Source organism: Rattus rattus, chromosome 5 (assembly GCF_011064425.1).
Source record: "Rattus rattus isolate New Zealand chromosome 5, Rrattus_CSIRO_v1, whole genome shotgun sequence".
Classification (NCBI taxonomy): Eukaryota; Metazoa; Chordata; class Mammalia; order Rodentia; family Muridae; genus Rattus; species Rattus rattus.
This window is the reverse complement of record NC_046158.1, coordinates 65,364,523-65,376,390: the sequence shown is the minus strand read 5'-3', so window position 1 is coordinate 65,376,390 and position 11,868 is coordinate 65,364,523. Positions and strand designations below refer to the sequence as shown.

Sequence of the window (11,868 nt, the reverse complement as noted above, 5' to 3'; positions counted from 1 at the left end):
GTCAGAAATGGGGAAGGAAAAAAAAAAGGCACAGAACCAGCACTCAGTCAAAACCTTCATTTCCTCGGAGTTACTTCAGCTCTGTTTCGGGCCACAGTCAAGGTGTACAGTTCACCAGCTGCATTTACTTCAAGTCCCTGAAGAGTCCAGCCCAGCTGAGGGAGAGTCACGTCATGATTCCATGTGTTTCACTCCTGTGTCCTCCCACTGTCATCCAGGTGCAGCACCAGTGTCCTTCAGACCTGCCTGAGGTTGACACTGACGGCAGCCTCAGTCAGAGGGAAACTTTGCTGTTGGGTGATCCATATAAAATGAGCCATTTATATGAACTGCAAAAGTACCAAGGGACAATGTCCTCCAAGCCATTTGCCAAAGATATGGGCTAGAAGACAAAGAGCAAGGCTTGGGGGAAGAGCTAGACAGATCAAGTACCAGCTTCTTCAGGATTTGGGGTTTTTTTTCTGTTGTTGTTGTTTTGTTTTTTTAATCCCAGGTCTTGAGTAAAACCTGAATGCTTGTCTGGTCTGTATCTCAAGTCCTTAGGGAGTATAGAAGAGGCAAATCCCATTTAGAGAAAGCCAGTGTCCAACACAGTACATGGTAAACATCAGGCATGAGGATGGTAAGTCACAGATGACGTGCGACCAGCCCAGCCTCACTCATTCATTTGGGCGTAGGTAATCAGGAAGGCTAAACCTGTCCCTGGGCTGGGATTGGCAATAGTCAGGAGCAAGGACTCAGCCCACATCCCCTAGGAGGCAGAGGGAAGGGGACTGAGTGGTTGTCAAGCATGGTCTTCCCTGTCTGCAACATGGTGGTAGCCAGGAGGCTGGGCCTGCATCCGGAAGAGGACAGTGAGGAGCAACACTATTAGAAGGAAGAGGATGGAGCCACAGACAGCCAGTGCCACAATCACCTCTGGACAGGGGAGAGGAAAAGAAAGTAACATTAGTATTCATCCAACAAATAACAGAGCACCTACCCCAAGCCAGGTACTGTGTTGACAAAACAGGGAAATAGAAAGGTGGTCAAGGCAGTCTGCTCTGGGAGACTGCTCTTAGAACGAGCAAGCATTTCACGGGAATGACACATCAGTGATGCTCTATGGACAAGATACATTAGAAATCACTGAGGAAATAGGACCAGACCTGGGGGTCAGGAAGTAAAACAGATGAGAGTAGAGTGTCATGGAGTGGGGGTAGGAGGACACATCTGATAGAACAGGCTTGGTGTGCTGGATTCAGCAAGAGTATCACAGAGTAAGCAAGGGGCACTAGGAACCAGAAGTCATCCAAGTCAAGCAGAGGCAGGGCAGTCGTGATAGAGAACCTGGGTCTTTGTGTGTGATTAATATATGCACATTAGAAACAAAACATGGTCTCATATAGCCCAGGCTGTCTCAAAATTGACTATATAGTAGAGGATGACCTTGACCTTCTATCCTCCTTCCCCCGTCTGAGTGCTGGGATTAGAGGTGTACACTATCACACCCAGTTCATGCAGTGCTGGGAGTTAAACTAAGTGGTTTTTCCCATAGTTTGGTTGGTAGAGTGAGTACCCTATCAACTGAGTTATACACCTAGCCTCAATTTATATTTCTAAAGAAATTAACTTTGCTGTCAGGAGACTGGTAGGGACAAGAATGGAACCAGAATGAATGTTAGGCTTTTGAGCGGCTCAGGCAGGAACTGCTAGTGTTAGACTGGAGAGGCGAGAGCTCAGCATCTGAGAAGCATAGAATCTGTCGGTGGACTGGGTGTGGGCTATGAGGAAGAGAACGCCTAATGGTACACTGTGTGACCGTGAGACTAATGCAGCATCTATTAAATTGACAGCTGTGGGCTGGGGAGATGGCTCAGTGGTTAAGAGCACTGACTGCTCTTCCAGAGGTCCTGAGTTCAATTCCCAGCAACCACATGGAGGCTCACAACCATCTGTAATGGGATCCGATGCCCTCTTCTGGGGTGTCTGAGGACAGCAACAGTGCACTCATATACGTGAAGTAAATCTTTAAATTGACAGCTGTAAGAAGAACAAGTAGGTCTGAGAAGAGATGCTGGTTCAGACGCAATGCCTCATGTGACATCCATGTAGAGAGGTTTCAAGTCAGTAGCTGGGGGAAAGCCTAGCTCAGAAGTTATAAATCAAAGTCATATTACAAAAGTGGAACTTAACTTACCATGGAGATGAGGTAGGAAAGCCATGAGGTTGATGAGATCCCTTGGGAGTCAGGACAGATAGGAAAGGGGATAGGGATAAGCCTCAGGCCATTCATTATTTAGAGAAGAGGGAAAACGGTAAGGAATTTGTAGTAAGTAAAAAACTGAAGTCATGAAAACGGTTGTTACTGTTGCAGTGCGGTGGTCGGGGAGGGAATCTAGGGCTTCACACATGCTAGCCATGGATTCTACCACTGGGCTATGTCCACAACACTAAAAAAATGTATTTAAGGAAGAAATGGCAACTGGGCTGCTGAGGTGAGAGAAGCTGACTAAGAATTGATGATCTTGATAACAGCTTCATTGCAGCAAAAGGTGATACAAAATTGTTTAACATCAGGTCTGAAATAAAACGTCTGAGGAAGTAAAGCCGGAATGTAGGCAACTCTTTGAAGGATCCCTCAAAGAGATCAGAGAGAAAGGGAGACTACAGAAGTGAGTCTCAGAAGTTTTTGTTAATGGGAGTTATCCAGGGGAAAAGGGACCAGAAAAGAGTCCGACACAGACTACTGGACAGGCCACACCTGAATACTATCTTATATAAGCAGGTAAGCTGATAGATGTGGCTGGCAGGAGAATGGTGACTCTTATGTCTCAGTGATAAGAGTATTGCCTAAGGGTGAAGAATGGGAAGAGTACACAAATATGGTCTTAGGGTTGAGAAGGCTGTCCAGGGAAAGGCGGGAAGATGGCTGCAAGTACGTCTGTTGCCTGAAGATTTCTGGATTTGATCAGAATGCTGCCCTGGGAAAGGATCTGTACAGAAGAGGCTGGCAACTCACCTGTGTCTGCAGTATCGCTTGCTAGCTGGCACTCCTTCTGCCAGTCCTTGGGTATGACAGGTTCTGTGAGGCGAAGGAAGTCCTGCAGTGGGCAACGGTGAGGACAGCCAGGCAGGGTCAGAGGCCAGGGTGCCTTCTTACTGTCATTCCGAAAGTACATCTCGACTGAGAAATTCCTGAGAGTTGACAGGAGGCAAGACAGGGATGCTCACCATGCCCATAACAGTCTCTGGGTTGCCCTCGGCCATCCAAGTGCCTCTTCAGAAGACACATGGTAGCCCCACTTACCCATTATCTTCCTGGTACAGCTCAAATATGTGGCAGGAAGCATAGGGGGCTTGTTTACCATTGTAGACATTCAGTGCCATTTGCAGAGCAACCAGGGTAGTGTCATGCTGCAAGGGAGAAGGGCTGCCCATAAGTAAGACTTGCCCTTCTACATCCCAGGAACTGGATCAGCGGGAAACACCTAATTCCTAATTTGATATTTGTGTGTTGGGTGGGTGGGAAGTGGGGAGGGGGTGTCGAAGCTTACCGCAGAATAAACCAGAAGCTTAGGGAATTGAGAGGTAGTTGCCATTAGGGTCAGATTCTTCAATATTTGAGCCAGCAGAACTCCTGAAGAAGAGAAATTCCAAGTGTCAGTGTCTTGAGCCATCACTGATCTGCTCCTCTCATCACATGCTAATCTTAGTTTGATCACCAACCTAGAGAACTCTTCCAGATCATGGGGACCATACTGGAACTCTACACTAACTACCGCTAAGAACTGTCAAGTTTATAGAGAAGACAGGTAAAGCAAGCTCTTAGTATTTAAACACAGCTAGGAGGCACTGATCACAACTTAACAGTATGAACACAGTGTAAACTTAAGACTGCTTCACAGCACCCAAGATGCGGATTCATACCAGGGCAACTGCTGTATGCACTCTTTGAAAACCACTGCATTCTCAAAGGTTTGAAAATGGGTACCCCTTAGTGCTCAAATTAACTGGCACACATGTATTGCCCTAGTCTTTCTCTAAAAGTCTTAGCAATTCTCTGGAGGGAGGTATGTAGTTAGGAAAGAGAGGAAGGGCCTTTCAACATGGATGAAACTTAAGAGTAAGAATGGTAAGCCAGGGCTGGAAAGATGGTTCAGTGGTTAAGAGCACTGACTGTTCTTCCAGAGGTCCTGAGTTCAATCCCTAGCAATCACAGGGTGGCTCACAACCATCTGTACTGGGCATCTGATGCCCTCTTCTGGTGTGTCAGAAGACAGCTACAGTGTACTCATGTATACAAAATAAATTAAATCTTAAAAAAGAACAGTTGGCCACGTGTAATTGGCACACAGCTTTAATCCCAGCACTTGGAAGGCAGAGGCAAGTAGATCTCTGGAGACCAGCCTGGTCTACATGGAGTTCAAGCTGGCTTGACCAGAGCTACAGAGTGAGACCTGTGACTTTAGCTAAATATAAGAGAACTGGGAGATGTGGGCAACTAGCAAGGATGGCAAAGGGAAGATCTTGTTTTAAAACAACAGAGAATTACTCTTACGCAGCATAGCATGTAGGAAGCTCCCACAGCAGATTCTCAATGCTAGAGAGTTTTGAGGAAAGGGTAGTGGCATGTTGTTCTTGTCACTCACCCCCCTGAAGCCGGGCCTTCTGTACTTGATCGTGGATCCCGAAGAGGAAGAGGAAGCTGAAGTCCTTTAGCTGGCTCAGACGCTGCACGGTTTGGGGAGAGGCCCAGGGTGGCAGGAGCAGCCCATGTGTTTGCTGTGTATCGCAGCAGGCAGGTTAGCTCCCTAGGCCTAGGCCAGAGCCTCTCCAAGGGTGGCTTTCTTCCCCAAGTGGGGAAGGTGCCTGTGTGTATGAGGGAGGAAGAGGAGAGCAGAGGTGAGGCAGAGGGGCCATTGCAGACATGGCAGACAGCGGGGCATTGGAAAGGAAGCTCAAGCATGAAGAGCAGACTCAGCACAGAAGAAATCTCACAGCATTGAGCTCTGGATGGAGAAGGGTAGAGTGCTGACAACTAGTAAACCGTTTCCCACTTTGAGGTTCTTTTTACCCATGAGGGAAGTTCCCAGGTTACATAAGCACGGGCTTGCTGGGCCTTCCCAATGGGGCCAGCAGTATCAAGGCAATGTGCTCTATTGCCCTAGAGACATGGACCTGTTGAGGGCAGAAGAGCAAGCAATCCCAACAGGCATCCTGGTCAGCTCACCTCACAAAAGAGTGTGTCATACACATTCCAGATGGTCTCTAGGGTCAGGTTCATAAGCCCTGTCTCATTGGCCACCATGTCCAGAAATTGCTATGAGAAATGGATCAGAAGATCAGTACTGCAATGGGGAAAGAACAATCTGATGACCTACACCTCGGCCCCAACTCACTGCATTCTGAATACTCATGTTCTGATACTCTGGTGTCTGCCGAGTCTCGTTCTGCAACTGCTCATAACGGGGACATGGACCCAAAGGAAACTTCAGCAACTACAAATTAAGGGGGGAACAGGCAGAGAAGGAGTCTGGGATCAGCAGGCTCATAACCATAGTTGTTCCCTCACCACTTAAGAAGGGCTGGCCAGTCTTACCCTGTCTTCAGTGATGGGCACGGTGTGGACAGGGATAGGCTGCCACGAGATGTTCGGGTTGAAGTGCTGAGCTTCAGTGGGAGGGAAGAGTCCGGCCAGATTGGCCTCTGCACTCATGAGAGTACGGTCAAAGTCTGTGCTTCGCACGTAAACCTGTAGATTGGCAACACAAGTCTCTGTGTAGAAGCACTTTTGTTTCTCCCCAGAGCCCCAGGAGAGAGCCTGTTCTGGATGATTACTCAGTACATTATAAACTCACCATGCATGCGCGCCCTCTCTGCTTCTTCCCTATTCAGCAAGGCCTCACACATTCAGCTGCAGGCTATCACCGCTGTATAAACAACTCAGTCTGTGGGAATGACTCTAGTTCAAATACTCCTTCCTGTTCATCAAAAGCACTCACTTGGTAAACTATCTGGTCTGGGAGACTTCAATAACTCATTTGTCTCCTGTGAAGATCAGAGTCCTTGTCAGCCAGAGTGGTATATCCCCCTCCATACACATGGAGACAGGATCTCAGTATGTAGTTCTGACTGTCCTAAAACTCAATATGTAGACCAGGGTAGCCTCAAACTCAGGGATCCTTTTGTCTTTGCCTCCCAAGTGCTTGGATTAAAGGTATGTACCTCTGATTCATCTTGATATACACTTTTTTTCCTCTTTTCTTGTTTGTCAAGATTGCGTTTTTCCTGTGTAAAACAGCTGGCTATCCTGGAAAGCTCTCTGTAGATAAGAATGGCCTTGAACTCAGAGATCTGCCTGCCTCTGCCTTTTCCAAGTGCTGGGATTAAAGATACCCACTGGTTTGGTATACACCTTTAATCCCAGCACTTGGTAGGCAGATCTCTGAGTTCAAGACTAGCCAGGCCATAAAGTGAGACCCTGTTTAAAAACACAAAATCGGGGGTTGGGGGTTTAGCTCAGGGGTAGAGCACTTGCCGAGGAAGCGCAAGGCCCTGGGTTCAGTCCCCAGCCCCGAAAAAAAAAAAAAAAAAAGAAAATAAAAACACAAAATCAATAACCCTAGAGTCCAAATGGCAGATACCACTCCTCACCACACTCCCTTCCCTTTTACAGGGTGGAGGGTGGAGGAGGAACAGAGAGAGGTAGCTTTCAAAAAGGAAGAAAATAGGGAAGGGAAAAGCAAGCTCAGGGTAGAGCTAGGTCTTTAGGGAACAGTAACCTAGAGCGCTGAGACAACTGTGGCTGAAAGCAGTAACCATAGGAACAGTTATCTCCACTGGGCACTGGGGTAAGCAGAGGACCTCAGGAGCTAGCACACTTGACAGTTTTCACTGCTCCCCCTACCCCCCCCCCACTTTATCTTGGCTCTGTCCAGCTTATTAGACTGCTCCAATATAAGCTCCGAAAAGACAGAGATCATAACCCTACAGTATACCATCAATGAGAAAGCATTACTACAGTGCTTGGCCCTTAGGTGACGATAAATGTCTTGGACAAATGCCTATTTGTTGTTTCAGAGTCAGAAAGTACATTATCATGTCTGAGGTGGACCCCTGGTCAGTTTTTGTCTTTTCCCAGACAAAGAGAGACAATTCAGACTCCAGAGCAGTATTCTTGACAGGTCTTAGATGTGTTGAACAGGGACCAAAAGTTCAGGAGGGAAACGTTACTGCCCAGCCTCACCCTTAGATTCTCTGAGGTCAGAAGATAATCCAAACATCCCAATCCTCTTGTCATTCAAGTTCCAAGCCTTACCTCTTGCCTGTGGTAAGAGTCGTTCAGAAAGCCATGGTAGCGTTGCCGCAGGGCCTGGCCCAGCTCCCAATGCTGTAGCATCCCTTCCTGTAGGCAAACCTGAGAGTTAAGAAAGTCCAAAGAGGAGCTGGGCATGGTGGCTCACGCCTTTAATTCCAGCAGTCACTCTCTGAGTTTGAGGCTAGCCTGGTATACAAAGTGAGTCTAGGACAGCCAGGGCTCTGTTACACAGTGAAACCTATATCAAACCTCCCCCCCAACCCCCCCTCCCCCTGCCCCTCAAAAAAAGTCCAAAAGGAAGAGATGAACCAAAAGTCCTGTGGCATTTAGGCATTTAGGCAAGGAATGAGCTTGATTCCAGAAGTGGCCAGTTGTGAATGATACTGTCCCGGGCACAGAGTTGTTAAGAAATCTGGTCATTGCCAGAGTTGTAGCCCACTGTGCTTAGCATAGACAAGGTCCTGGGTTTAATTTCCAAAACCACAAAACCAAAACAACAAAATAAGACATCTTGTCCATCAGAACCCCTGAGGGAAACTAGCAGTTTAGGGAGCCCCTGTTTCTGTGCTCCAGTTGTGAGCACATCCTGAGACCTTGCAGGATGGCTTCTGACCCACCTTGGTTAGCTGACCAAATCCCTGGGGCCATTTCTCTTCCTGATAGGGGTCCTTAGGATATGTCTTCACTGGTGACCGATCTCCGTGTCGATACAGCTGAGCAAAAGAAATGGTTTGTCTACAGAATCAGAAGGGTCTTCTAGTTAAGGACAGGACCCACCTCTGCACACGTGTTCTGTGCTTGTGAAGGAAAGGAAATTTCATCCCATCTTTCTTTACTAAGCGAAAAAAAGAACCCAGTTTGGACCATGCAATGTAACCTGAGATGACAGGTAAAGCCCAAAAGCACAGGTAGAAAAGTAGTGAAATCTATGCCTTCTTGGGGAAGGAGATGGACAATGAGACTGGGAAAACAAAGATCAAAATCGTCTTTATGGGTGACTTTCAACCTTTTAACTAAATTCTCATCCTAGGAAAGAATCATCCCAAGGAAGAATATCTTCTAACAATACTCGGTCATCCTGCCCTAAAAAATAGCCTAGGGCTCCAAATCAATTCTGAATCCAGCCGCACAACCCACTATGGGCCAGCTGCTCCCTAGAGCGGTTCTTTCTCCTCCTTGAGAAGTGAGACCCCCGACCCCAGAGCACAAGCTCTGCCCCTCCCTCTACCAGCCGGCCTTTGCCCTTTCAGCTTTGGCGAACCCGTTGGGGACTCCGTCTCCCATTACCAAGGTAACAAAGCGCAGACTCCGGGCTTGTATGGGTGGCATCACCGTTAGGCACATGCCAAGAAGTAACTGGAGAAGAGCCGCCTGGCTCCAACCAGACTGTCTGCCGGCCATCACCGTTGTAGGCTGTGCAGCAAGAGCCCGGAACGCCTTGGGCGGTACCTGCTGCAGCCGCCCGGATGCATTCGTAAGGACACTTGCCGGAAGTGCAGCCTTCGCCATTTTTCTGTGGGTTGCGAGAGAAGGGAATAGGAAAGTGTGGTGGGAGAAGGCGGAATTTGGGAGGGAATGCAAACAGAAAAGGCTTGCGATTGGCGGTGATGAACGAGGGTGAGACTGTAACGCGATCTTCCGGGCAGAAAAGGCTTAAAGACCTCGTTTTTGTAGAGGCGCTTACCTCTTCGTCTACCCGGCCGGCGCTTTCCCTGGATGGAGTCTGGGCCGAATGGAGACGGAATGGCTCCTCTGAGCAGTGCTTCTGAGAGTGATCCCAGAGCCTCAGTTGGTGCAAAATTAGGACAAGGGAGAAGTACAGAGACTAACTTTCTAGGTGTGTAGTTTAGTTTTAGCCTTGGCTCAGGCACTGTTCCTCCAAGCGGTCTTGTTTGAGATGTAGAGCACTGCATGTAAACAGCCCTTTGGACTCCCTGTGCCCTTGAGGTAGATACAGTCATTCCTGTCCTGAACAAACCTCACTCACCAGTTTTTCAGTCCCTTTCTTGTGCTTATCGATTTCTAAATTAGACTCAAAATGTTTTCCTTTCAGAGGAGTTGGATTGTATAAGATGTTCAGATTTCCCAAACCCATTACATTGAATTCCAATGGCAGGAATTTCAGATAACTGCATCAATGTTGATGCAGGCATATAACTATGGAATTGCCACAGAATCAGAGTTTCTCTAAACATTAGCCTTTAGGATTTAGAGACAGGCAGCCTGTCTGGCCTCTGGATGTTGTAATTCCAACCCTTAGAATAGCATGCAGTTGTAGGTCACATCTTGGGCCCTTGATATGCTTTAATGCAGATCTGTCTACTTATAAGCAAACCCACCTCAGATTATCTGCAAACAAATCTGATCAGAACTTTTTGTTACTGTCCCAGAACTCCAGGTAAAATTGTGTGCCTTACTGCCTAAACTTTACTTCCAAAGTCACCTTGACAATGACTGAGGAGAGAGCAGAAAACTAAATAGTTCATTAAAAAAAAAAAAACAAAACAAATAAACAAACCTATGTGGTACACATCTTTAGTCCCAGCACTTGGAGAGGCAGGAAGATGTCTGAGTTGTATGTAGGCCAACCTGGTCTGTAGAGCAAGTTCCAGGACAGCTGGAGATACACAGAGAAATCCTGTCTGGAAACGAAACAAAACTATTTTCTATGTATGTGTGTTTTGCTTGCATATATATCCGAGAACCATGTGTATACAGTGCCCTGGAGGCAAAAAGGTGGCATAGGATCCCCTGTAGACTTTAAACAGCCATGTGGGTGCTGGGAATAGAACCTGAATCCTCTAAAGAGTTGCCAGTACTTCTGGCTGCTAAGCCTCCAACTTAAAAGTTCTTCACTTTTTTATTTATTATTTTGTTTTTTGAGACAGGGTTTCTTTGTGTAGCCCTGGCTGTCCTGGAACTCACTTTGTAGACCAGGTTGAGTGCTGGGATTAAAGGCATGTACTACCTTGCCTGGCTAGTTCTTAATTTTCTTAATCATAGGTTCCTTATAAATCACATGAAAAATTAGCCCTCTCTCTAGAAGAAAGTGTCCACACATGAACACAGAATACAGTTTTGCATATAATCTCGAGTGACTCACAAAGATCCTCTTGTGATTAGGAAAGGAACCCAAATTAGGAAACCAACCCAGAGAGTACTTCGCCTAAGCTTTCGCAGTTTAGAGAGTGGATTGAAATTCATTTGCTTATTTTTGTTGTTTGTCTTTTGAGACAGGGTCTTGTATAGCCCAGGCTGGCCTCACACTTCTGGTCCTCTTGTTACCACCTGCTAAGCACTGGAATTACAAGTGTGCACAATCCAACTCATCAGCTTTCTCCTCCACCTCCCTCTCTTCTTTCAGACAGGATTGGGATTTTGCTGTGTAGCCCAGGCTAGCTTTGAACTTATTACTGCCTCACCCCCGAAATGTACAAAGTATATGTTGCCACACCAAGTTTGATATGGAAGTTTTCTGAGTCTTGGTTAGTATATAATCTGTTTTTTTTTTTTTTTAATATCTATTTGTTCATGGCATGTGAAGAGGTCAGACAGACGGTCTCAGTGGTCCATGCTCTCCTTCTACAATATGGGCTCCAAAGATTGAACTCAGGTGGTCAGGCTTGATAGCACATGCCCTTACCTGCTAAGCCATCTCACCAGCCCCTCCCCCAACCCTTTTTAAAACATAAAATGTGCTGGCACATGCCTTCAATTCCAGTACTCAGGAGGCAGAGGCAGGTGGATATCTGAGTTTGAGGCCAGCCTGGTATAGTGAGTTCTAGGACAGTCAGGGTAATAGAGAGAAACCCTGTCTCCGAAGAAATAAATAAATAAATAAATAAATAAATAAATAAATAAATAAAATGCTTCACAAATGTTCTCGTCATCTTCTTGCAGGGACTATGAAAATCTCTCTGTATCGCTCTAGTTTTAATTTATGTCTGCCAACAACATCGACATAATAGTAGCTTGTTCAAACTGCATTGTTAAAGTACCTATGGTACCCCCAACGTATCTGGAGATTTTATCAAAGGAAACCTTTCACATAAGTGGCATCAAATGGAACATGGTGAACTGACCAGTGCACTGTAGTGGAAGTTTTTGTTTGTTTTCAGACAAGGTCTCACTTCGTAGGCTCCAAAGCTCTCCTGCCACTCTTCTTACATGCTGGTAGTATAGATGTGCTCCCCACACACACACATCTGTGGAGTTTTGCTTTTTGTTTTGTTCTGGTTTTCAAGAAAGGGTTTCTTTGTGTAACCCTGGCTGTCCTAGAACTAGCTCTGTAGACCAGGCTGACCTCAAACTCACAGAGATCTGTCAGCTTCTGCTTCCCCAGTGCTGGGATTAAAGGTACTACTGCCTGGCATCTTTAAGACTATATTATTTAGTTATCCCAGCACATGGCAAGATTGAGGCAAAAAGTTCAAGAGTTCAAGGACAGCTTCAGTTAGTTACCGAGCTAGTTCAGTGCCAGCCTAGGCTACAGGAGACCTTGTCTCAAAAAAAAAAAAAAAAAAAAAAAAAAAAAAAAAACCAAACCCCCCCCCCCAAAAAAAAACCTC

The 11,868-nt window shown here is 46.5% G+C and overlaps 1 protein-coding gene and 1 non-coding gene across 2 annotated transcripts; both read right to left on the bottom strand.

The window, feature by feature from the left end:
- Window positions 1-42: 42 nt before the first annotated feature.
- On the bottom strand, window positions 43-9,796 carry Acp2 (acid phosphatase 2, lysosomal). The gene is made up of 12 exons (XM_032903658.1): window positions 8,985-9,796; window positions 8,588-8,813; window positions 7,918-8,013; window positions 7,301-7,387; window positions 5,582-5,734; window positions 5,382-5,480; window positions 5,213-5,302; window positions 4,632-4,764; window positions 3,537-3,619; window positions 3,290-3,396; window positions 3,002-3,177; window positions 43-918 (listed from the first exon to the last, which is right to left on the bottom strand). The coding sequence occupies exons 2-12, from the start codon at window positions 8,807-8,809 to the stop codon at window positions 785-787; spliced, it is 1,380 nt and encodes a 459-aa protein (XP_032759549.1). The 5' UTR covers window positions 8,810-8,813; window positions 8,985-9,796; the 3' UTR covers window positions 43-784.
- A 1,359-nt stretch (window positions 9,797-11,155) lies between these two features.
- On the bottom strand, window positions 11,156-11,261 carry LOC116902497. The gene has a single exon (XR_004388111.1). It is a non-coding gene; the product is annotated as a U6 spliceosomal RNA (small nuclear RNA).
- Window positions 11,262-11,868: the final 607 nt, after the last annotated feature.

What these genes read in the sequence shown, in the direction of transcription:
- Acp2 (XM_032903658.1), bottom strand. Translation starts at nt 8,809, where the DNA reads ATGGCGAAGGCTGCACTTCCGGCAAGTGTCCTTACGAATGCATCCGGG. An exon ending in GATTTGGTCAGCTAACCAAG is followed by an intron (nt 7,388 to 7,917) that starts GTGGGTCAGAAG and finishes GTTTGCCTACAG; the next exon opens with GAAGGGATGCTACAGCATTG. An exon ending in AAGCGATACTGCAGACACAG is followed by an intron (nt 919 to 3,001) that starts GTGAGTTGCCAG and finishes TCCCCTGTCCAG; the next exon opens with AGGTGATTGTGGCACTGGCT.